At 35.5% G+C, this 27050-nt stretch overlaps 1 protein-coding gene and 1 non-coding gene across 2 annotated transcripts; one reads left to right on the top strand and one right to left on the bottom strand.

Annotated features, from left to right (window-relative positions):
* Positions 1–6095: 6095 nt before the first annotated feature.
* LOC116199041 (salicylate carboxymethyltransferase-like) lies at positions 6096–10012 on the bottom strand. Its single transcript, XM_031529331.1, has 4 exons — positions 9871–10012; positions 7697–8083; positions 7129–7383; positions 6096–6735 (listed from the first exon to the last, which is right to left on the bottom strand). The coding sequence occupies exons 1-4, from the start codon at positions 9943–9945 to the stop codon at positions 6358–6360; spliced, it is 1095 nt and encodes a 364-aa protein (XP_031385191.1). The 5' UTR covers positions 9946–10012; the 3' UTR covers positions 6096–6357.
* Positions 10013–21621: 11609 nt separating this feature from the next.
* TRNAH-GUG lies at positions 21622–21693 on the top strand. The gene has a single exon. It is a non-coding gene; the product is annotated as a tRNA-His (tRNA).
* The last annotated feature ends 5357 nt before the right edge of the window (positions 21694–27050 follow it).

The following is a 27050-nucleotide window of genomic DNA, read 5'->3' as shown; positions in this document are numbered from 1 at the left end:
TTTGATAAATCAAGATATTTATTTTTTATTGAATAATAGCACCTAGACGATTTTGCAAATTATTATCACATATGAAACATTATTATCCTATCAAATCATTATTTTTTCCTTCTTCGCTCGGTGCCATATTGGTTATCTTATCCCACCATTATTCTTCTTTAGATATCGTTATTTTTTTTTATATGTTTCTCTTCTATATTTGTATCACCCTAATGATATGATTTTTCTATCTTTTATGCAAATAAAATTTCAAATCATTTAAGTAAAAAATCAATTTACATATAGCAATCAATTTTTGACTTAAGCTAAATGTTATTTTATTTGACTATTAAGATATGGTCTTTTTGTATTTTGGTATGAGAATCTTTCAATGGGCAATACAACTCTAAATTAAGGAGATTGAAAAATTGCGTGAGAACACTTTTTTTCATCTATTGTACAAAACATTCAAAGTATTTTCAAATTTCTGATGCTGGGTAAGTTACGATTTGATGATTTGTGATTAAAAGAGACGAGGAGTTTTTATAAATGGTAGGAAATATGCATGGAGAAAGGAAGGGAAATGCTTGCGAGAGTGATTTGGGGGTTTATCCGTATTTGTTGTAGCCATAAAAAAAGCCATAAAAGGGTAATATGGTACAACAACGCATAAATGGGGTGTATTAGCCGAAATGGGGTGGAAATAGCCCTAGCCGAAATAATTTATTGATCATCCAACAGTCAAAAAATTGATTGCACCATACAATTGATTACAGCATAGACATTTCAATATTTTTATCATTTTGCGATTTATTATTGGCTGAGCCTAATCCCTTTCGAGCATTGTATTTTTTTATCATTTTGTTTATTTATTTTCAATATATATATGTTTTGCAAATATACACTAGAATAGGTTGTAATGTGTTACAAGTATATAATAAGGTGCTAGTTGATAAAGAGGTATAACGCAGTAGCGCACATTCTCGCTTATCAACCAAGAAGTTGCATTTTATTATACTAAGATTATGAGCTTTTTTTTATGATTTTTTAAAAAAATTATAGTCGGAGATAAGTTCGTGTTTCTCTTGATTGATAAAACATCACATATATTTATCGACGGAAGAAGGTGCAATAATCCTACCAAAAGACCAAATTAGTAAACATGGTCTCGAGGGTAGCTGCATAAATCCTATTGTATAAGCACAATAAATAACAAATTAAGCTAATTAAGACATCATAATAACCATCGGGCTTCGTTCCCCGTATTACCCAAACAGGGGGAAAAAAAACAGAGAGATATCACAACAACCGAGACGGAAATATATCGTTCATCGATTAAGTGCCGATTTTAGAAGCTAGCGACCCAGAAGATCAGCAATTTGCTTCTCTTCACAGTATCGGTCGATCGATCAAACATGATCCGGAAGAAATTTCATGCAGTTCTTACGCCAACTCATCATGAAAGTACCAACTCTCTTCTTGGTTTTTTCTTCTTAAATTTAATGTTGAATGCAGCATGCGCACTGGCCCTTTCATATATATAAGTGGCGTTGGGACCCGCGCTTCGTGGCGGTATAATTTGTTAACATGATATGTAGCCTTATCCAATTACTATCCTGCGATTGAGAAGTAGCTGAATAAATGTGTCGTAATATAAAAATACTTTTAAGATAAATTATACGTAGATATAAAATAAAACTTCAATGTGAACACTTACCGAAGACAGTTGATATGATAGGACTTTTAGACAACGATTTTGATTCTATCTTAAGAAATGCTTTAATAATTAGAAATATCATAATGTAATTCCATAGATAAGATACTGAGAAAATAGCGTTGCCTATTGCGAATAAAATTTGAAAATTGAGAATTTAAGAACTAATTAAGTATGAGAAATTTTATTTAAGGATTAAGAGAGAGTATATATTTTTTAAAATTGAGGCCTTTTAATATAGGTCAAATTGATAAGAAAATAAAAAGATAGTTGCAAAGGAAAGCAAATAATTTAATATTATATCACTATGGTAGTTGAAATGTGATAAAAGTATTATATAATATATTTAACATGCATATAAATCGGAACATTCCGTGACGGTTAGATTCCTTTAATTGGGGCAGCCGCATCGGACTAATAACCCGAACTAGCCTTTTATTCAGCGAAAAAAAAATTATTAGAACATGATACATGCCAAGCTAAGGAGACGCTTTAATAAAACTCTCCTTTAGCTTATAAAAAGGTATAGATTTTTGGGTGAGACACTTTTATATACATTTTTTTCGGCATTAAAGGAGATTATCATCTAGTAAAAGAAAATAAAAAAGATAAATATATATAAAAAATAAATAGTTTTATTGATGAGAATTAGACTTAATTACTGGCGAGGACATGTGTATCATTGCATTACACATCTTTTTCCAAAATTTTTTTTCAATATACATTAATTCTAACGAGACCGAACTAATTCAGTTTGAATCGGATTGACCCTTAAAAATATAATACAATTTTTTGGATAAGTAATATATATACAATTTTATATACATATATCTTTAATTTCTCTAGGTACGTACAACACCACCGACCAAATAAAAATTTCTTTGAAACGCTGCAATATGCATGAAAGGCGAGCTTTCTATTTCCTTTTTATATCTGGCAATGGACGTCCCTCGTCAGATCCAACCTTCCTCGTCTTCGTCTTCACATGAATGCCTAAATCTACGATGTGACTGCTCGCGTTTCTTATGCGCGTAAGATGAATATATATAATCTGCTCCGATAGCGAGAATGCAGACGTTGGTTTACGACAATATGCAACTTACACTGGACATGGACTCATGTGAGATGGAATCTAGCAACCTTAACAAACCTTAATTTGAAATTTTTACGGAGTTCGTAACCTCCTCATTAGTATAGCAGCGCTATCAACTATATCGTCCCAGTTGCAGCAAATAGGATATTAATTAATGTTTTTTATGAGTAGTAACGTAGCCGCCCATTAGAGAATGGAGACTGATTAGCTGGAGCAAACCGACCGGCGACTGGCTGAAACTGCACACGAATGGGGCCTCTCGAGGTAACCCGGCATAGCTGATGCAGAAGGCCTCATTCGTGGCTTGTCCTCAAACTGGGTTTGCAGATTTGTTCATAATGCTGGTATTGCAACTTCAGTTTTGGCTGAGTTGTGGGGAGTTCGTTCGGGTCTCGAACTTGCTTGGTCGATAGGTTTTCAAAAGATTATTTTAGATATACTCTCTGAAATCCGCAATTACATCTCAAGAAATTGGGAGATCCTCTGTTGTGCAGCAGCTTATCCTGGGCACGAAAGTTGTAAATATTTACAAATAATAAATTAGCCAAAGAAGAAAAGAAATCTGCTATTTCCTAAAATACATGACCTAAATAGGCTAGTAAATATTTACAAATAATATCCATGTATCCTAGGCAAGTATATCTCCAATACTTTTTCCAGTAATTTCTTTCTTGCACCTGTATAAACAATAATTTCACCTAGATTTCCACGTGTCCAATGTTCATTTCATATGGAGGCGGTTTTCTCAATTTTTTAGACAAACAAGAAAATGTAGGCGGGCGAAGCTTGTACTTGTCAGATTTCATGTTGGCCTATGGTGATTGGTCTCTCCAAGACATGCTCGTGATTTATGTTTTTTTTTTTTAATGAATACTCGTGATTCTTGCTAATACCAAGTCTATATCATCCAATGACAATTACGGACACGTCAGAGATAACACGATTGTCATTGTGTGTTCTTCTTTCTCCTTTTCCAGTTACAAACAACAATTAGGAAAAAAAGGCTACCCACGGGGTTGGCCAATTTCACATTTTGCTCCATGTTGCTGCTCTGGTCATGACCGTGTTCCCGGTTGTTGCTTCCAAACGGTTGATGGAGAAAGACCCTTCTTTCCAGGGGCGAAGCTAGGATTTCTGTCGAGGGGGGCAAAAATATTATAATAAATATAATTTTGGGATAAAATTTTAAAAATTCAAAGTTGGGGGAAGCAAAGGGACAAAAATGTTACAATAAATATATATTTGAGGTAAAATTTTAAAATATTTAAAGTTCAGAGGGAGTAATTGACCCTGCTATTATGCTGGCTCCGCCTTGGTTCTTCCGAAACCTCTTCCCTCACTTCCGACTCAGAGGGCTTTTTCCTTTATCATTGACTTCTTCCAAATACAATATCCCATTGTGGACTCAGTACAAATTAAAGCAAAGAAGCTCAGAGCCCATTAAAATGGGAAAAAGAGGCGAGCAGGCCTAGTGAACAGCAAAAATAAAAAATAAAAAATAAAATAGAGAAATTAAAGAGGAGACATGCACATCATAGCCAGACATCAAGAAACAAGACAGTATAGCACAACAGTAGACGCTTACACCCCCAGTGAACTAAGAGAGACCTCTGAAAATCATTGTTTACTCTCACGCAGAGGGCATTTTATACGTCTCACTTCCTGTGTCCTTTTATTTCTTTCTCTACCTAATAAGAGATAATCTTATTAGGCTCGTAAATCTACCTCATATTATAATGGCTACATTTGGTTGCCGGTTTAGGGACTGAAATAGAAGTGGATGGAATGGGATTTTAAATCTTGCGGGTTTGCTATATCCTAATCAAGTATTTGAAGTGTGTTTAGATTTAAAACTAGGATATTAAAGTGAAATGACCAATATATCCCTAATAAATATTTTCAATTTTAAAAATAAAACTAAACTTTAAAAATTGTTGTTGTTGTTGTTGTTTTTTTTTTGGGGGGGAGGCCGGAGCTCGCAGAACTTGGATATGGAGGGAGAGGTGGGGGCTCAATGCTGGGCAGCGGGCTCCCACGACGTCTTCTGGAGAGGTGATGGCTGACGTCTCTCCCTCACTTTCTTCAGTCGAAAAAGGGAGATGAAATAATTGAGACTGTGGTGGTCGGAATCCCGGCACAGCTCCAATCTTCTTACTCTCTCCCTCTCTTCAAGATGAAGAGAGAGATGATAGGGGGCGGTGGTGACCCAACTCCTGCCACTATTGCCCTAGGCAAGGTAGTCGCCGACCGCTGGAGCTGCTGATGACCTCACCAGAGTGGTTGTTGGATGCCGAGGAACTCGAAACAAATCCACAATAAACATGATTCATGGACCCAACCTATGTTTCTTCCTTTTGAATAGCTTATGTTAGACTAGTATTCCTTCAAATCTTTTTGTGGCAATATATTAAATCAGGTGAACGTGACCAAAAACTATGACAACTAAACATCGATACTATAACAATGGGGAGAGTCGTAGTCCCCATTTGTTTGTAGTCCAGAATTATTCTTAGTTGGTGGACCTTGGTTGGTACTTACTGAAATAGAAATTGGTCACTGGCGTATAGGTACATTGTTAGGCACCTAGATTAGATTAATTTTGGGCTCGCGAGGGCAGGGCGATGGCGGGACAAGGTCCCTGAGCCCATGGGCGAGGCTCATCGAGGGCCGGCGACCTCGTCAAGTCCTCGTGAGCCTAGGGCGAGCCTCCGAGGCTGTCGCCCTGGTGAGGCTCCCGAGATTAGGGTTTCGGGTCGACCTCCCACTAGTCAAAACTCACCATTGTCGGTGAGATTTGGCCATGGGGAGGCCAGATCCGGTATCGCTGTGCCGAGACCGATCGGAAGAGGTCGCTCTAATGGTGGAGGTGGAGATCATGCGGCGGTGAAATTTTTTTTAATTTATTATTATATTATTTAATATTTTTATTTTTATAAAGGAAGGACATTTCAATCTTTTCATATTCTAAATCCATTCTGTGCTGATTTCGAGACTCAACCAAACAAATTTTTGAATTAAGAATTTCAATTCTAATCATTCAAATTCCTTTCGCTTTTCAATTCTAATTCTCCTCAATTTTATTCCAGTAAACTAAATGCCACGTAAACGTTTTAATTCCTGGTGGTTGAGTACCATCACTGCATTAAATTTTGATCTCTTTTTTCCTCATTTTTCTTTGACATAGAAAAATCATACAAAGAAGGAACTTAAGACAACCATACTTTCCAAAGAATAGGTTATATGTTTTGATGAGCTTTTTTTTTTTTCTTTTTTCTGTTATATGGGCTAATAAATAATGGAAGGAAAATGAATAATAAAAAGGGCATGGAAGAAATTCTATAAAAAAGACAACTTCTTAATTTACAAGCGAGAGATAGTGTCACTGCATAACACTATTTTTTTTTTTTCGGTTATAAGGAAAGACGATGCATCTAGTACAATGAAATAAAATCCCAATAATGTTATCCTTTTCTTTATTCCAATGGATTAACTATACCATTAATGGATAACTCGCTCATGACTCTTTGAACGGGTACTGCTTCAAAAATATTTTCTCCTCCACCTCCTCTACTCATGCTGGCCTTCTCGTAAGAGACACAGTGACAGCGACGAACACGGTCTTCTCCTTCGCCATCCGGTCCTCGATCAGCATCCCGTAGCGGTGGAACACATCCTCCATGATCGCTTCACCGAAGTGGCTTATCAGGATGGGCTCGGTGCCGGATCTGATGCACCTTGCCACATGGTATCCTTCCCCGTCCTTCCCGTTGCTGCTGCTCCGATGACCATTTAATTTCTTGTTGTTACCACTCCAATTCACCTCTGATGAGACCTCCAAATGGTTGATGAAGAAAGATCCTTCCTTAAAAACCTCTGCCTTGACTTCTGATGGGGAGGGCGAATACTGTGGGATGTTAAATGCGTCCATCTTCTCTTTTTCGATTAGTCCCTGTGTTTTTTTAAACAAAAAATAGAGATTAGGCAGAAGCGTAGTTCGTTCTACTATGTCAGATTCGTGTTTCTTAATTAATTATAGATGTGTCAGTTTCAGATGACTAGACCTTCTTTATATCATTTCAAGTTAGGGTTAAAATCGAAGGCTCATACAAACACAGCAGTTCCAGAATGCCGGCTATGATATTGGGTTTTTTTCCCTTCTAATTCTAATTTTAAGGAAATTGTTCCCGTGGCCAAACGCGACATACACACACACACACAGATATATATATATATATATATATATATGTATAAAGACGTGTAAAATTATGTGTAAAGGCTCAATGAGTCTCATTTGTAAACTTAAAAAAAAAATTAAAATGGAATTTTTTTGTTCTCTAGTCACCTCTGAGACCATTTCATTGAGAGCCATGGCCAAGAGCTCCCAAATGCTACAACACTCTGAGCTCGACCGATCCTCGCTTCTTCTTCCCAGGAATGTCAGAACCATGCATCCTCCAGGCACAAGCTCCATTGCACGACACTTTAGAAATACTGAGAAATTGTTCTGAAATTGCTGGTAATAAGCATCCATCACACTCTTCGGACTTGAGCTTGCCATGTATATATTCCCTTTGTTACACTCTATCATCCGGGGAACCTGAAGGTAATTGTCTTGATTATAGGTTATTTTGTGTTATTATCTTTTTCATGAAAATAAAGTTTCTAAAGTATTTTGGCAAAGACAGAATACTATCAAATATTTGGTAGGGTGATCCCAAAATACTCTTTAGTCCCGATATTATAATACATGAACATATAAGCAACTCCTTTCTTAGAGGTTATACCTTCACTGATTTGCTATAAGTCAATGGATGCAGTACATCTACATGTACGTGTACTTCTACAAGACGATAATTGAAATGTGCCTTTAAGGTCATCTAAAGATCGAGAGATTGAGCAGTCATCACTACCTGAGAGAGCCAGTTGAGAGCCAACGACGAGTGAACAAAATGTAAACTCTTGCAAGGGAAGAGCCGGCCATAAAAGGAGCCAGGAACCCCAGTGAAGAAACATCGGGCCTCCTCCTGCATCTTTGGTAACGCCCTGAAGAGGGCATTGAAATCGTTTCCTGGTAAGTCATTCAGGTAGCATTGGTACTCGGGAGGCTCGTTATGCCCCATTTTCCCGCTTAAATTCTCCACTGCTCTGATAACCTCAGACACTGCAAAAAATGCGGTCGAGCCTGAGGAACACCCCAAGTCCGCGATCGCGAGGGTTGATGGCCATGGCAAGATACTTAAGTAGAGGCCGGTTATGGCTTCCTCCAAGATGGGTCTCGTCATCGATATCATCTCCAGCTGCACCAAAAAAGCCATCATTGTGCCAAAAGGCTTGTAGTACTTAAAGATATGTATACAGAATTGGATCTTTCTATCTTATTCATATATAGGTAATTAAGTGCATAGGTAAGAAACAACCGGCAACTTAACTTTTCTTAAACAGTAATTTAACACATATAATAATTTTTTTCGATTATAAGGAAAACTCACAAGCCTCATACAAGATTTAATATGCACTAATTATTTTTCATATCTATAACCCATAAGAAAATAGAATCTGCTAATATATTATGCATAAATATTTTAATATAATAGAATTAAATAATTTTTTTTACCTACAATACATATAATAAATAGGATCACTGAATTATCATTTAGTAAGAAATATAATTTTACTTTTATTCATATTAAATGTACCAATATAAATAGATCTAGAAATAAATCTTTGTAGGAATATAGTTAATCTATTCTAGAAATATATTTTTTACAATGTGAAACTTCTCAGACCAAAAAAATAAAAGTGAAACTTATCCTCCTTCACTAATATAATTTTTTGTGAATACAATCATGCTCAATATTACATTTACTATAAAAATATATATAGTACTAGTGGTTTAATGCTTATTTCCCTTAAATGAGGTCTCTAATTCGAGTATTGGGAATGAAAAAAATTCATGATTGAGAGAATTTTACCCCTTAGAAAGCAAACTTAGCTCGAACTGGATTAATTTGGGCCTTGTTAGCTTTCGAATACCAGTGTACGCATCGAAATGTATATACATATATATATATATAATAAGTAATATTTTGAAGTAGTTTTTGCTTCTTTAATTATAGCACATACTTAATCTTGACATTTATTCTTTTTGCTTCTTTAATTATAGCATATACTTAATCTCGACATTTATTACACCATGGTACCCAAAAACGCAATGGTCTCGACCAGTTTAAATCTTGTTAGCTCATTAAGGAGTAAAACTCTCCGAACGTGAATTTTTTCCATTCACAAGACTTGAATCCAAAATCTTATTTGAAAGAAACAAGCATCAAGAATCACTTCAACCAATCCATATTGATTTTTAATATTTTTTTCCTTGTGTTTGCTATGTGAATACTTCCTTATTTATAAATATTGTAAATATACACACAGTAACTTAAAAGTATTTTTGTATATTAATATAGTTGTTAATTCACGACCAGTAATCTTTAATTCATGAGTAAAGATACTAAAATTTCAAGGGAAAAAAAGAGAGTAAAGATACTAAAATGGAAATTATTTCAAATAAAATTTTCAATTATAATTTTAAAATTTAGAAAATTATTCTAAATATACATATTTAAATAAAATTAGAGTAGGTAAAAAAAATTAATGCATTGTACGGGTAAATGACTAGTCGATGCCAATATGTTGCTGTATCTAATTAGTTTATCTCCCTGTAGTTCACCCAAAACATAGGGAGAGTATTTTCTTTTCCGGTTATACACTTCTTATGGACTATATAAGAGAATAAATTGAAACTGGAAAATAAAAGAGTATAGGGTCGGATTGGTTAGAATCAAAGACGACGTCTTAATCCCACGCCGAGGAGGATGTTATTACACCAAATCCTTTTTCTCCATGAAAGTAATTACAATTTGAAAACATTAAGGAATTAATGTATTTTTGAGGCGAGGGAAAGAATAATGAAACTATATTATCTCAACGGAGGGGTTATATTAACATACTTGCATACGTCGATATATGCATGCATATATTATACAGACAAATTTTATACATGTGAATATGTATATGCATACATATATACCTGAACAGAAGAGTTGTTAGCATAGCTTGTTTCTCCAACTCCGCCATTCATGTGAAGCACTTTAATTACTTCCATCTCTCTCTCTCACTCTCTCTCTCCGTGTTGGAGTGCTTTGAGTTTGTATGAGCTTCCCAGAGGCAAGCTTTTTAAATAACTCAGATGGGTCCCGCTGGATTTGTTTGCAAAAAGGAAATGGACAATAAAGAAGAAAACAAACCGTCGAAATTCTACTGTGGAGATTTTGAGTTTTTCATACTATACGGTGCTAATTTGAGCGCTTAGATCCCATTCGATCTAACCTGGATAGTCTAATTTTATAAGTTTTAAAATTTAAAAAACACCCTTCAGAAATCACGATCTGTACCACTTATTATATAAAAAATGCCTTATTTGATATAACATGTTACCAAAAAAAATCCCTTAAGTCGACGGTATTTGTTTAAGAAACAAACAATCTCAGAATAGAAAATCCATGCATGATTACCTAATATGACAAGAAATAAATTTATTAACGACCGAAAATTGTAATCGTAGAATTTGGGTTTCTTATATGAATTATTTCCTATGATTGCAATGGAAAATATTAAGGTAACATTATCTGTATTGACAGATTGTGGCATTTGATCGAACCATAATCGACCCAAGTGAACTGTTATTGAAAGTTGAGATTTCATTATTAAAGTATCCATTAATTACATGATGATGATTTCTAACTGAGCAAAAAATATGAATTTGGGTTTTTTATATGAATTATTTCCTATGATTGCGGGCTATAGTCGTAGCTATGTCATTGATGGGGGGAAGACATCGTACGTAAACGCTTCCATGCCCTCTACCGTCGGCGGTGGCAGCCGGAAATCTGGCCATAGGGGGTTGTTTGAAAGGAGGCCATCAGACCGGCTAAATTAATAGGTTTTATGATAATAGTTAAACCAAATTTGTGAACCGGTTCAGTTAGAGTTATGACTCAATTAATGCCGCTGGTTCGACCGGTGGTTTGTGGTAGAAGACATTGCACTTCCTTATTGGTCTGCGTGTGGGAGCTAATTTATAACAGTGGTGAAAGTTTGTAGGAGGAAAATCGGAAAGTAAAGAATGAAAATACTTTAAAAAAAATATGTATAATGAACAGTTCATATTAAATGAGGGGAATCTAAGAGTTTATATTGATTTTATATCGTATCAAAAATTTAAAAGTCGATACTGAAGAACCAACCAACCAACAGAGGGAAAATAATATGCTTGAGTGGAAGTTTTCTGTATTTTGACTTAATTAATTGAATATCCCGTTGTACAGTATACATGTAAGGCCTTACACATGGCAAGGGCCAAACAAAGAAAGAAAGAAAGAACATTTTTATAATAAATGAAGAGTCAAGGAATTTGACAAATGTCCGGCTAGTTACTACGTGCTGTCATTGAAAGGTCGAGATTGATTTTCGGTGAGGCAATGATCCGAGAGAATACTCGGTTCATTGCATTCTTGATTATGCTTTCCTATCCCGTCTTGACTTCCTTTCTGATTATCCCCCAAAATTCCTTCTTGATTTCTTTCCTCAATCGATAAGTCAATCATTTTTGTTTTTTAAATTACTTTTTCAACTGTACGATTGCAATTATTACGAATAAAAAATAATGGCTGGGGCTATTTTCACCTCATTTTCAGCTAATACACCCCATTCATACGTTGTTGTACCATATTACCCCTTCATGACTTATTTATGACCATGACAAGTATAGATAAACCCCCAAATCACTCTTCCAAGTATTTCCCTTCCTTTCTTAATTCGTTCCCATTTTGGTTATTAAACTATACATAATCATATATATATATATATATATATCCCTAGTCCTCCTTATTAGTTTGGATTTGACTTTATTGCTTTACACTAATCCTCAAATACGTAATATGATTATAACATTTATATAGAATAATCACAATTACAATAATTAAATGAAAGCACGAACAATATAGGCATAGATTTCATTATTAAAAAGAATCGACTCATACATATTATGAAATTATTACATAGATTTTCAATAAAAGAAACTTATTGTGAACATAAATATTAAACATAAAAAAATATAAAATAATTAAGGTTAATGACCCAAAAAAAATGAACTTTGACCAATTTTTCAATTTTGGCACGAGTTTTATTTTTTGTTAAAAAAAGGCACGAACTTTAATTTTCTTTCACGTAAGGTATTTATGTCATTTTCCATCCATTTTGCTGATTTGTTGAAAACGATGTCTACGCGGTAAATGGTGTCACGCTACTTCAACAAAAATTTTTAAAAATTAAAGAAAAAAAGTGAAAAAAGCATTGATCGGAGAAAGGTGAGCCACAGCCCCCCGATTGGAGTCGCCGATGATTCTAGAGGGCACCGAAAAACCTAATTAGGAGACGGGCAAAATCGGGAGAATCCTCAAATTGAGGGTTCTCCCTATATCGGTGGGTGGGGCCTCGATCTCGGCCACCACCCTTGGGGATTCTCTCAATTTCGGTAGGTAGGGCTTCTATCCCCGTCACCACCCCCTGATTGGGGTAGCCGACGCCCTCTGAAGTCACCAACATAATCGGGGTTACAGTGGCTAGCCTGAGCCCTCACCCTTTCTCCGATCAAAGCATTTCTGTCCTTTTTTATTTTTCTTTAAAGTTTTTTTATTATTTTTGCTAACATGTCATAACAACGTTTGCCACGTAGTCATCATTTTTCGCCACGTCAGCAAAATTGATGGATAATGACACAAATGCCTAACTTGATAAGAAAACCTAAGTTCGTGTTTTTTTCTAAAATATAAAGTTCGTGCCAAAATTAAAATTGAAAAATGGGTTAAAGTTTATGCTTTTTTAAAAAGATTTAAGAAAAAAGTCCGAGAACATCACATGCTTTTGATCACGACCCCACAAGCTTCCGCATTCCCGCCACAATAAGGTTTTAGAATTAGAAAAGAATATTAATGCATTATATGAATAATGAATTAATTTAAGAAAAAAATTTAACAATTTAAGGACCGTCTAACCTAATACAAGGTCTTCTTCTCAATGAGATGTCTTGTTGAGATCGATGGTATTGATCGTATTGACTCCTCTATGCACATCAATGATATTTGTCTCCATAGTCGATCCAATATTTTCAGGTTTATAGGTGATAAATGAAAAAGATTTGATAAATCAAGATATTTAATTTTTATTGAATAATCGCAAATCGACGATTTTGCAAATTATTATTGCATATGAAACATAATACTATCCTATCAAATCATTATTTTTTCCTTCTTCGCTCGGTGCCATATTGGGTGTCTTATCCCACCATTATTCTTATTGAGATATCGTTATTTTTTTATATGTTTCTCTTCTATATTTGTATCACCCTAAAGATGTAATTTTTCTATCTTTTATGCAAATAAAATTTCAAATCATTTAAGTAAAAAATCAATTTGCTTATAGCAATCAATTTTTGACTTAAGCTTAATGTTATTTTATTTGAGTATTAAGATATGGTCATTTTGTATTTTGGTATGAGAATCTTTCAACGAGCAGTACAATTCTAAATTAAGGAGATTTAAAAATTGCGTAAGAACACTTTTTTTCATCTATTGTACAAAACATTCAAGGTATTTTGAAATTTCTAATGCTGGGTAAGTTACGATTTGACGATTTGTGATTAAAAGAGATGAGGAGTTTTTATAAATGGTAGGCAATATGCATGGAGAAAGGAAGGGAAATGCATGGGAGAGTGATTTGGGGGTATATCAATATCTGTTGTAGCCATAAAAGGGTAATATGGTACAACAACGCATAAATGAGGTGTATTAGCCGAAAAGTGGGTGGAAATAGCCCCAGCCAAAAGAATTTATCGATCATCCAACAGTCAAAAAACTGATTGCACTGTACAACTGTTTGCAGCATGGTTATTCTAGTATTTTTTATCATTTTTCGATTTATTATTGGCTGAGCCTTATCCCCTTTGAACTGGTCTCGAGGATAGCTGCATAAATCCTATTGTATAAGCACAATAAATAACAAATTAAGCTAACAAAGACATCATAACAACCATTGGGCTTCGTCCTCCATATTACCCAAAAAAAAAGAGAGAGACATCATAACAACCGAGACGGAAATATACCGTTCATCTATCAAGTGCTGACTTTAGAAGCTAGCGACCCAGAAGATCAGCAACTTGCTTCTGTTCACAGTATCGGTCTATCGATCAAACATGATCCGGAAGAAATTTCATGTAGTTCTTACGCCAACTCATCATGAAAGTACCAACTCTCTTCTTGGTTTTTTCTTCTTAAATTTAATGTTGCACGCAGCATGCGCACTTGCCCTTTCATATATATATATATATATAAGTAGTGTTGGGACCCGCGCTTTGTGGCGGTATAATTTGTTAACATGATATCTACTCTTATCCAATTATCATCCTAAAATTAAGAAGTAGCTGAATAAAGGTGTCGTAATTTTTGTTTTATATTCAAATATTATAATACTTTAAGATAAATTATACGTAGATGTAAAATAAACTTTAATGTGAACACTTATTGAAGACATTTGATATGATAGGACTTTTAGACAACGATTTTGATACTCTCTTAAGAAATGCTTAAATAATTAGAAATATAATAATGTAATTCCATAGATAAGATACTGAGAAAATAATGTTGCCTATTGAGAATAAAATTTGAAAAATTGAGAATTTAAGAACTAATTAAGTATGAGGAAATTTTATTTAAGGAATAAGAGAGTATATTTTTTAAAATTGAGGCCTTATAATATAGGTCAAATTGATGAGTAAATAAAACGATAGTTGAAAAGGAAAGAAAATAATTAAAATATTATATCACTATGGTAGTTGAAATTGGAGAAAAGTATTATTTAATATTATTTTATATGCATATAAATCTAAACCTATTAAGACACGACAGGTGACAAGTTAAGGAGAAGTTTTAAAACTCTTCTTTAGCTTATAAAAAGGTATAGATTTTTGGGAGAGATATTTTTATATATATATATATTTTGCATTAAAGGAGGTTATCATCTAGTAAAAGAAAATAAAAAAAGATAAATAATTATATATATATATATATAAAAGAATAGTTTCATCGATGAGAACTAGACTTGATTACTGGTGAGAACATGTGCTTCATTGCATTACACCTCTTTCTCCAAAATAATTATATATTTTTTCAGTATGCATTCTAGTTTCTGAAAGTCTAATGAGACCGAACTAATTAAGTTTGAGTCGGATTGACCCATTAAAATATATATACAATTTTTTGGATAAGTAATATACATACAATTTTATATACATATATCTTTAATTTCTCTAGGTACGTACAACACCACCGACCAAATAAAAATTTCTTTGAAAGCTGCAATATGCATGAAACGCTAGAGCTCTCTATTTCCAAACTTCCTCGTCTTCGTCTTCACATGAATGTCTAAATCTACGATGTGACTGCTCGTGTTTCTTATGTGCATAAGATGAATATATATAATCTGCTACGATAGCGAGAATGCAGACGTTGGTTTACGACAATATGCAACTTACAGTGGATCATGGACTCATGTGAGATGGAATCTAGCAACCTTACCAAACCTTAATTTGAAATTTACCTAGCTCGTAACCTCCTCATTAGTATAGCAGCGCCATCAACTATATTGTCCCAGTTGCAGCAAATAGGATATTAGCTGGAACAACCCGACCGGCGATTGGCTGAAACTGAACACGAATGGGGCCTCTCGAGGTAACCCAGCATAGCTGGTGCAGGTGACCTCATTCGTGACTCGTGCGCAAACTGGGCTTGCGGATTTGTTCATAATGTTGGTATTGCATCTTCAGTTTTGGCTGAGTTGTGAGGAGTTCGCTCGGTGTCTCGAACTTGTTTGGTCAATAGGTTGTCGAAAGATTATTTTAGATATATTCTCTGTGAAATCCGCAATTACATCTCAAGAAATTGGGAGATCCTCTGTTCTGCAGCAGCTTATCCTGGGTACGAAAGTCGTAATTATTTACAAATAATACAATAGCCAAAGAGGAAAATAAATCTGCTATATCCTAAAATACACGAACTAAATAGGCTAGCAAATATTTACAAATAATATGCATGTATCCTAAGCAAGTATATCTCCAATACGTTTTCCAGTATTTTCTTTCGGGCACCTATATAAACAATAATTTCACCTAGATTTTCACGTGTCCAAGGTTCATTTTATATGGAGGCGGTTTTCTCATTTAAAAAAAAAAAATGTAGGAGGGCTAAGCTTGTGCTTGTCAGATTTCTTACTGGCCTATGGTGATTGGTCCCTCCAAGACATGCTCGTGATTTTTGCTCTTATTTATTTATTTATTAATAATGAATACTCGTGATCCTTGCTAATTATTAAGTCTGTATCATCCGATGACAATTACGGACACGTCAGAGATAACATGATTGTCATTGTGTGTGTGTGTTTTTTTTTTCAATTTGATCATTAAGGGCACGTTTGGTTTGCTGAAATGAAATTGATACAAAATATAATGGATAAAAAATAGAATAAAAATTTTGATGAAATTTTATTTTGTTTGGTTGTACAGAATAGAAAAATGGCGAAAATCGAGAATACACCATAAACAAGATAAAAAAGACATAAATATCCATCATAACATATTAAATTATTATATTAAACATAATTAAAAAAAAAAGAAAATTGTACTGTTCATCCTCAGTATAGCTCCCCGTGCCAAACGCACAGCCCCACCTCCCCGTGACCCCCATGGCTAGTTTCGCGTAATCAGCCCAACGGTCGGGAGCCCAAGTCTCAACGATCCTAGGCTCGAGAAGTGCGAGATCAAGGTCGACCTCCTGCAAGGCTCAGGAGCTCGAATTTGACCAATTGACCCACCCTAGATCCAACCTCCTCGGTTGATTCGATTGGAGGAGCTCGTGATGTCGTCGGTCCTCGATAAGCCTCGCTGTGGGGTCAGTGATCTCACCTCGTCGTCTCCCCGGGCTCCCAGGCCCAGGATTCGTGATTGAACCGTCCCACCCCGATCTCGCTTCTTCGAGGTCGGGTCGGCTGGGAATGATGCAAGCCGCAGCCAGAGGTAGAGTTGGGGAGGTAGTAGAGACGGTGGCAATGGAGGGCTAAAGGGCGGAGCGACAGTGGCAGTGGCAGACGGAGGCAACAGAGACTGGGCAGACGGAAGGAGAAAATGGTAATTGTGGTGTATTCCTGATGGGAATACACATGGAGGAGGGGCGCGTGGGGAATGATTATTCCCCCTCTATGGAGCATGGTAGGCCGAATCTAGAACCGTCATTCCTATTCTGGATGCAAACAAACGCGGGAAATATTATTCCTCGTGGAATGGATCCGAAATGGATTGACATTTTCGGTCAACCAAACATAGCCAAAGATCTTGAAACTTTGTAGTTTCGATTTGATCTTTAATTCAATTTTTTTTGTTCAAATTGCCCTCAACGCCGATAAGAAACTGGATGAGACTAAGCTATGGTATCGGTGTAGATACTACGAGAACAATAATTGCACCACGGTCTAAAATCGTACACCGCAGATTATCTATTGCGGTTATGGAAAGTGAAAAACCTTATATGCAACATCGAAAAATTGTGTTTATTCCTGCGAAGTTAAATTAATACTACAAAAAAAAGACATATACCAACGAAAATCTATACCATCAGAAGATAAACTATCGGTATAGAGAGCTCTATACCAACATATTTATGAATAATTTACAGTTCGTTTAGGAGTGTGGTGGAAGGTTCGATAATAACTTTTCCTTATAATTTTACGCAGATTTTGTGTTTGGTGAGAAATTTTGAAACCATGATTTGAGTCGAAATTATGGTTGCAAACGTGATTTTCTCAAGTAGATTAATAGGTGCTTATGAAATCTGTTTCTACTTATTCTGTTTAAAGTATTAATAATTGTGTTTTTTACTTTCAACAGTTTTCATTTGTTACATCCCAAATGCTTTTGCTTATTCTAAAATCAACAGTTATTTTTCAATAATTATACTCTAGCACTTCTATTTTAGTAACAACACTCCCAAACCAAGCCTTACTAATGGGTTATATTGACAAGTATATATTGAATATCTATTAGGATATAAAAAAAATATTGACAAGTATATATTGATATCTATTAGGATAGATTTTTCGAAACTATACTAACAGTCAAAATATGTTGCAAAAAACTTTTACTAACGAGAGATTTTTCCTAACTCTTACGGGCCGTTTGGATTCAGAGTTAAAGTTAGTTTGATTTTAATTTTGATTTTAATTGTGGAAAATGACAAATGAGATGTGATTATAAATTTGACTTGGGAAACGTGTGTTTTTGTTGTGTAGTGTGTTGAGTTAAAGTTAAAGTTAAAATTTTTGAATTGGGAAATGTGTATTTTTGTTATGTAGTGTGTTGAGTTAAAGTTAAAGTTAAAGTTAAAATTAATAGATTGTGAATCCAAACGGGGCCTTATTGTCTGAAGGTACAAGTTTTGAAAATCTATTCCTACGGACATCAATATATGCTTCTCATTGGTAAAGTCTCATTGGTAAGTCCTGAAAATCTATCCAAATGGACATAATTATATACTTTTCAAATATAAACCATTAGTATAGTATACATGTCTACTAATGGTTCATAAATATATTAGTATAGATCTCTCCATCCCATTTGTTTATATTCAGACGGTATAGATTTTCATTAGTATATATCTTTTTTTTAGTTAAATAAAATATTAAATTGATAATTCAAATTAACAAATTAAGTAAAAGTCTATGATTTTTTTTATACTGAGAGTGTACGAATTTTGCCTCACTAGTCCAACGATTTACCCAGCAATGTTATTAATTTTTATTATTGAATTGGGTTGCGAAATCAAGTGGGACTGGAAAATGGGTTTGAACGATGGGCTAGACTAATAGTGGGCCTACTTTATAAGTAAGAAAATACAATTGGACAAAATCACGTCACGCGCGGCCGGCAAACGTTGACTGGACTGCTCCGCTCTCTTTTTCATCTGCTTTGAGCATTGACAATTCACATGTGAAGAATATCCTTTGTTTGCTTTCACCATGTTGGTAATGTTACGAGCAATGCCTAGAACCGGGATGTTTATATAACCCTAATTACGCATAATTGATCCATTATAATGAATTCGGAAGTTATGAGCAAATCGACATGATGCTGCACTAGTCGTTCGATCTCGAGGAACATTTCAAACAAATACACAAATGACACAGTGCATGGATCTTAGCGGAGATTTATGGTTCTTTCTTTTGAATAGCTTGGCTTTACATGAGCTCAGTACGACGGAAGAAAACTATGAGAATAAAATATTTGTACAACAAAAAATTAAAGAGTTAGTTGTGGTATCCCTAGTTTGCAGTTCGGACTTTCTTACTTGATGCTTGCTGAAATAGCATGGTGAGTGTTGAGATATGTTGTCCCACATCGAAAAATTGAGAAAGAAACCACAAGCTTATATGAGGCTTGGGTACAGTAACTTATTAGTTTAAGCTTTTGGGTTACAGATGGGCTCAAGTCCGTGTAGGCCCAAGTGGGTATTTTACATGGTATCAGAGCGGGTTATGCTTCCGCGCGCTCATGTGGGCTCACACCACGCCAGATTCGATTTCGAGGTAGCCAAGAGTGCGCCTCATGTTAATCAGGCCCAAGAGTGGTCCGGTCCAGTTCCGAGGTAGCTAAAATTGCACCTCTAGTTAGGCACGAGTGTGGAGCTCGAGGCTAGTTTAGTATTTGTCCCCCCTTACCCGAGCACAGAAGAGGATGCCCGGCTCGGGTCAGTTGTTAAGGGCGGGTGTTTAAGGCACGTGGCACGTGTTGGACCACACGTTGCCACGTGAGGGCGGGTGTTGAGATATGTTGTCCCACATCGAAAAATTGAGAAAGAAACCACAAACTTATATGAGGCTTGGGTCCAGTAACCTATTAGCTTAAGCTTTTGGGTTACAGATGGGCTCAAGTCCGTGTAGGCCCAAGTGGGTATTTTACAGTGAGGAAGAATTGGTTGAAATTATAGATGTTAATTGGGGTCCAATTGAATTCCTAAATACCAGGGTTGACATTGAAAAAACTTATAGATGTTCTCGTAACCAATTCAATTATTTGACGAGGATTAAACTAAGTGGCTGTAGTTTAGCGGTAAGAATTCCACGTTGTACTCCCTCTTTCCTCTCTTACTCTCTCTTCTCCTCACCCTTTCCCCTTGTCCTCCTCCGTCTTCAATTCGTTCGACTTTAATTTCTTTTAGGTGTTCCTCTCTTTTTCCAATTACAAACAACAATTAGGAAAAAAATGGTACCCACGGGTTTGGCCACATTTACATTTCGCTCATCACCTAATTCCTTCCATGTTGCTGCTTTGGTCATGACCGTGTTGTTGCCTCCAAACGGTTGATGAAAGAAAGACCCTTCTTCCGAAACCTCTTCCCTCACTTCCGACTCAGAGGGCATCTCTTTTTTTTTTTTTTTTTTTGTGATGCTCTTTATCATTTACTTCTCCCAAATACAATATCTCATTGTGGACTCAGCACAAATTAAAGCAAAGAAGCTCAGAGCCCATTAAAATGGGAAAAAGAGGCACGCAGGCCAACTGAACAGCAAAAACAATAGGGAAATTAAAGAGGAGACATACACATCATAGCCAGACATCAGGAAACAAGACAGTACAGCACAACATTAGACAGTTACACCCCACTGAGCTAAGAGAGACCTCTGGAAATCATTGTTGACTGTCCACGCGGAGGGCATTTTGTAAGTCTCACTGCCTGTGTCCTTTTATTTCTTTCTCTACCTTATCTTGTTAGGCTCATAAACCTACCTTATGTTATAATGGCAATATTTGGTTGCCGGTTTGGAGATTGAAATAGAAGTGGATGGAATGGGATTTTAAATCCTGTGGGTTTGCTATATCCTAATCAAGTCTTTGAAGTGTGTTTAGATTTAAAACTAGGATATTAAAGGGAAATGACCAATCTATCCCTGGAAATAAATATTTTTAATTTTAAAAATAAAACTAAACTTTAGAAATTGAAGAAAAGAAGCTCGCAGAACTTGGATATGGAGGGAGATGTGGGGGCTCAATGCTGGGCAGCGGGCTCCGACGACATCTTCTAGGGAGGTGATGGCCGACGTCTCTCTCTCACTTTCTTCAGTCGAAAAAGGGAGATGAAATAATTGGGCCTGTGAAGGTCGGAATCCTGGCATAACTCCAATCTTCTTAGTCTCTCTCTCTTCCAAATGAAGAGAGAGATGACGGGGGCGGTGGTGGCCCGACTCCTGCCACTATTGCCCTAGGCAAGGTAGTCGCCAACCGCGGGAGCTGCTGATGACCTCACTGGAGTGGTTGTTGGATGCCGAGGAACTCAAAACAAATCCACAATAAACATGATTCATGGACCCAACCTATGTTTCTTCCTTTTGAACAGTTCATGTTAGACTAGTATTCCTTCAAATCTTTTTGTGGCAATATGTTAAATCAGGTGAACGCGACCAAAAACTATGACAACTAAACATCAATACTATAACAATCTGGAGAGTCGTAGTCCCGATTTGTTTGTAGTCTAGAATTATTCTTAGTTGGTACTTGTTTTTTTTTTTTTGTTCCTTCGGTGGACCTTTGTTGGTACTTGCTGAAATAGAAATTGGTCACTGGCGTATAGGTACATTGTTAGCCACCTACATTACTTTAATTTTGGGCAACCATTGCCATCAAGTGGCTGTAGTTTAGTGGTCAGAATTCCACGTTGTGGCCGTGGAGACCTGGGCTCGAATCCCAGCAGCCACAAATTGTAATTTTCGCAACCTTTCACCCATTTTTCGTTTTTCTTTTATTAGATTAATAATGATATAATATAATAGTAATTGGGCCTACGTTTTTGCTCTTCAATGGACAGTTGGGCCTAATGTTCTTCTTTTCTTTATTTTGTTAAAAAAATTACAACTGAGCCTCGTCCTCCTATGATTATTCTTTGTCAATGACCTATAATACATATACTGGTTGTTGGGCTTTAGCATGTTCTTGTTTTGCTTAAGATTTTTGCAAGTATATATATATTTCGGCTGCAGACCTTAATTTAAGCAAGGGGAGAAACAAGGACGCGGATGTCCGTACGATACGGGAAAGCTTTATGGCGCAATTACCTTTTGGACTGGGGCAGCGTATGGCATGAATTGAAGGCAAAGCAATGCAGGCAAGAGCAAGGAGGATAATGCAATCAAGCAAGACACGAACAAACATCTCTTCGATGTTCCAATGTGAATATATGCCACTTCAAGTTACCTATTTTATGTTCTGCCCAAAAGGGAAAAACAAAATGTTACGCTTCTTTTTCGACATACTGAAAATTCTTTTATGTAAATTAAATTGCGAGATATATTATTTGTGCAAGTTACGCTTATTTATTGGAAAAAAAGAAAGAAAGTTAGTCTTACTCATATTTTACAGTAAAATAGAAATCCTAATAGCTAATAAAGAGGTACAGTAGTCCCACTTAATATTGAATTTTGAATTTCTTGATTATTAGGCGAGAAGGACGCACCATACGGTACGTCCTCTTTTGATATGTTAAAGCAATTGATTGTACAAAATACTTTTATCTAATTAACTTTTCCAATGATGAAATCAAGTAGGAAGTCAAATTTGATCCTCGATATTTCTATTTAAAACTTAAAATTTTGAATTCCCTTGTGACCGTTGAAAAAAAGATATATAAGCTCCTCCATTCTTGATTAAGCTTGATTATGCTTGAGCTTGCTACGGTCCAAACGACCACTGAAATGTTCGTAACGAGGCTCTATACACCACTGCTATGTTAATTCTATTTGTGAATTGTGGAAAATGAGTTGAACTAAAAATTGTCATAATGGAAACACATATACTATCTACTCGACATGCCTTTTTTTTAATCTGAAATTAGCCAGAAATTCAAGTGCGTTATTCAATGATTTTAAACTACACACACGTGTACCAACCGATCTAACAAAGATAACCTTATTCCCGATGTGTAGGGGGATATTTAGAAACGATCGAAGGCTGATGCACTTTTCATTCATTTAATCCAAGAAAAAAAAAGATATACCATATAATATATAGATTGCTTTTAGAGCGAGACACTAAATAATGTTTCATGGTAAGATACTAATTCTATGCATTAGATATTTCAACATGAAATCTTACCATTCATAATTTATATATTTTTCCCCTCAAATTGTAGTCCTTTAACTATTAATTTTGCGATTTTTACCCACAATAATTTGTACTTGTCCCTCCCTCGTCCGATGAAAAACAACTAAGTTCGAGTCTTTATATATTGGCTATGCAAATTATGTTATCCATTTGGGCAATTCGTAGGACCTGGATGAAAAACTAACGGCTTCATTTTGGCCTTGACCAATCATTCAATCTGCTTGAGCAATTCTAGATAAATGGATAATATCGAGTAATTCTAAAATGGTGGTTTACAGGAATCGTGTTTTTCAGATTTTCTTCCCTTTTTTTTCATAAACCTATTTTACATTTATAAGTCCACAATTTTAGACATAGTGATCCCCACAAAAAAAAACTAACATTTCATATTTTAAGGAAGTTAAACTAGGGAGATTATTTTTCCTTTTTTTTTAGAATAACTGGAAAAAAAAGGCAGTCGTTCATTCACCAGAAACCGCCATTGACGACGACGTTCTTCATCTTTAAATTATGTCAACAGTTATTGCAACAATCTCGTCTCCTTCCCACAGTCTTGTTGCCGTTTAATGAATTTGCGTCCTGCCATAACGTGTTCATCGAATTCCAATATTTGTCCAACTGCATATCAAGGCAATCGCCAATGGTCATCTTAGCACGCACGAGCATGGCCGAACATAAACCGTTCATGAAACTAAATCATAAGATGACTAAATTCATTCGTTTGATCCATTGGATTATGTGTTGTTTTATTAGGTTGTAATTCTCCAATGAAAACCTAAGTCCATCTCGCTATTCTCCGATGACGATGGAAGCCATGACCGACGATGGTATTTCAGATGAATAACTGAATGTTTAAACCGAGTCTATGAATCAAACTGATAAATCCAAGCCGATTTAATAATGAACTGCATTCTATTAGACTGGTTATCTTAAAAAAATCGTTCGATTCAAAATATCGGGTAAGGTTTCTGGTGGTATGGGCAGGAGCAGTTAAAGGGTCGGTAGTAATTGTGACAAGTGTCGGCGTCTAAATGCTACACATCATCAATTCAATATATTTGATTGTTTTGGAATGTGATCCGATAATATTGTAACGAGAATAAAAAAAACTGCAGGTCAAAATGTAAGTTTTAATAATTAAAAGATGCAAAAAGTATGTGCCTCATTGGGATATTATTTAGTATCTCATGTTATAATTTCTCTAATATATATACTCATCAAAACAAAATTTAAATCATAGATAAATAACTGTAAAATTCGCATCAATTAACCGAGGATTGAAGATACTAATATATGTAGTAAAAAAAGATACAGTTTATATATTGGCCCAAAAAAAAAATATGGGCGAATATACATGGTTTTTTTTTTTTTGGTGTGGCGAATATACATGTTTCCTATTCCGTAAATAGGGAATACCTAGCAAGAGCCAATCAGAAATTACGAAACATAATTTAGAAAGGAAACAAAATGGTGGCGGGAGGGAGGGAGCAACGGTCATGCGCGTCCACAACAGACAGATCAGCCACCTGCTTGAAACAAAATCCAAGATTCATATTATGTAAACCCAAAAACAAAGATTCATTAAATTGCTTAATTCCCACTTCTGCAAGCTCAATTTCCAGAAAATCGATTCTCTTCAGCCCCGCAATCCCAGAATTTCCCCCACCAAGTCATCAATTTGCTTGCACCAAGTACGAATCTATTATGTCTCCCGTGCCAATCTCTTGTCCGAGTGCGATGTGACGCTTTCCTCTGTTTTATCGATTCCAGATCCGTTTTTTTTTTTCGTCCGATTGTGCCGTATTTCATATGGAACCATCCCGATCTTGGATGAGGAAACCGAAAGCGAAACTGATGTGGGAAGAGGAGTTATACAGCCATCCCGAACTCGCTTTGTGCCATGGTACGGGTCTTATGCCTCAAGAGAAGTTTCTTCGAGCCCATTCTGTGAACTTTGGACTGCGAAGGACATGCCCATGTATATCAGCAAATAGGAGACGTGTTCTAGTGTTTTGGTTGTCCCTTAATTTTTGAAGTTTCTGTGCTCATTAATTTTCAACTAGTGCAGTTGTAAGCCTGCACTTTATGCCCCTTTACTATACTTTACTTTATTTCTTATCCTTATACTAGGTCATGTCCCTCCATTATAAGCGAAAAGAAAAAAAATAGACTATATTAGGCCATAGATACGACTTTAAAGCCTTTTCATCCATCACTATCACTATTTCAAAATTTTACTTTAATTCCTTTTCATATTTGACCCCTATATTATGAAAAAAATCTTTTTCTTTTTCGGTGCGCTCCGTATTATTCGGAAGCCTAATAAATTCTGACTAATCCAGTTCGAACCGGGTCGACCCACTAAGGGGAATTCTTGATTGATTATTGCACATGTCGTTGATGTGGCACTCTTTCAAAAAAAAAATTCAAATTTTTGAAAATAGAAATTTTTTGGTAATCCTACATTGTCGTATGGTTTGAGTAAGAACTATTAAAATGCAAGAAATGAGTTGATGAGATGTTCACCACTTGAGTGATTGTTGCAATTGTTATTAACCGTAATAACCTTTTCAGTTTTCCCCAATTTCATCATTGTGAGAAAGAGTCATTTACAGTGTGTTTGGTTTTAAAGTTAAGTAGAGTTGAGTTTTGATTTTAATTGTACTGTAATGATTGTGTTGTTGAATTATGAAAAAAGTGTGAAAAAGTAATGAATAATTGAAAAAATTTAGTATTAAAAATTGAATTGAATGGTTAAAAAAATTGAAGAAAAGGGAAAAAGTAATAATTGTGTTGTTGACTTTTGTTGTATAGTGAGTAGAGTTACAGTTAAAGTTAAAATTTTAAAAATCGACCATAAAATCAAACCGACTTTTAAAATTTTCTTTTAGAGTACATGCCTACACAATTGGTGAATTAAAAATTGTCATAATGGAAGCACCCGGTATTGAAGTTAAATGAGAAATGCAACTTGAAGCGCGTTATTGATTGATTTAAGACTAACAAGATCAAAAACCACATACTTATCATATATATCATGTGCAGGGAAAATATTTGCAAATGGCGGCTTTTAATCCAAGGTATTTAAAATTAACATGATATCCTCCAATCGACATTGGCCCGCTATTATATGGCAATATTGTTGGGGCTTCTATACCCAACCTATGTAGTTCATAGTTTGTTTTCTTTTTTGGTGTGAATCTTGGTATTCAAAAGCCCAATTGAGCCCCGACTAATCCAGCCGACCCGGATCGGTCCAATAAGGGGTAAAACTCTCCCAGCGTGGATTTTCTCCATTCACAAGACTCGAACTCGAGACATTACTTAAGGGAAACAAAAGCCGAATCGCTTGAGCAACCCATGTTAGTAATTTGTTTTTTTTTGGGCTTTTGTCCCGTTAAACTATCGAAAAAAAATTAAAATGATATATCTATCACTTATACTTACCAAATAAGATATTTATTTCACCATAATAGATAACATATCTAAAAAGGCAAATCTCGAAGAAGAAATTCGCATCAATGAAGTAAATAGAAAATACACATATTTCCTATCCGAAATATAAGGAATATTTACCCATTGAGAAATCAGGAAATATCACTTAGGACCCCAAAAAAAAAAAGGATGGTGGCTGGCTGGCGGGAGCAACGATTATTTCTGTGACTCGGAGATGAAGGAACAGAGCTGGAGAGACGCACAGATAGATTTAGATACCTCTTTTTGCTGAAGCACCCCGATAAAGATATATACCTGCGAGTGAAACAAAAACCAAAGATTCATATAAAAACCCAAATGAAAGATTCATTTAATATTTCTACTCAGAGTTTAGTATTGAAGTGACACTTGCAATCCCGATTTCACGAAAATCTCTTCCTTCAGCCCCTTGCAATTCCACAATCTCCCACGAAGTAGGTGATTCGCAGAGGGACAAGAATGAAGCAAGAAATTCTGATGAA

This window comes from Punica granatum, chromosome 3 (genome assembly GCF_007655135.1).
Source record: "Punica granatum isolate Tunisia-2019 chromosome 3, ASM765513v2, whole genome shotgun sequence".
Taxonomy (NCBI): Eukaryota; Viridiplantae; Streptophyta; class Magnoliopsida; order Myrtales; family Lythraceae; genus Punica; species Punica granatum.
Note: the sequence above shows the minus strand (reverse complement) of the source record. Positions and strands in the feature narration are given on the sequence as shown.

Coding starts and splice junctions, on each gene's coding strand:
- LOC116199041 (XM_031529331.1), bottom strand. CDS start 9,945: ATGGAAGTAATTAAAGTGCTTCACATGAATGGCGGAGTTGGAGAAACA. Junction 8,084..9,870: donor CTAACAACTCTTCTGTTCAG/GTATATATGTAT, acceptor TTTTTGGTGCAG/CTGGAGATGATATCGATGAC. Junction 7,384..7,696: donor CTCTCAACTGGCTCTCTCAG/GTAGTGATGACT, acceptor AATTACCTTCAG/GTTCCCCGGATGATAGAGTG.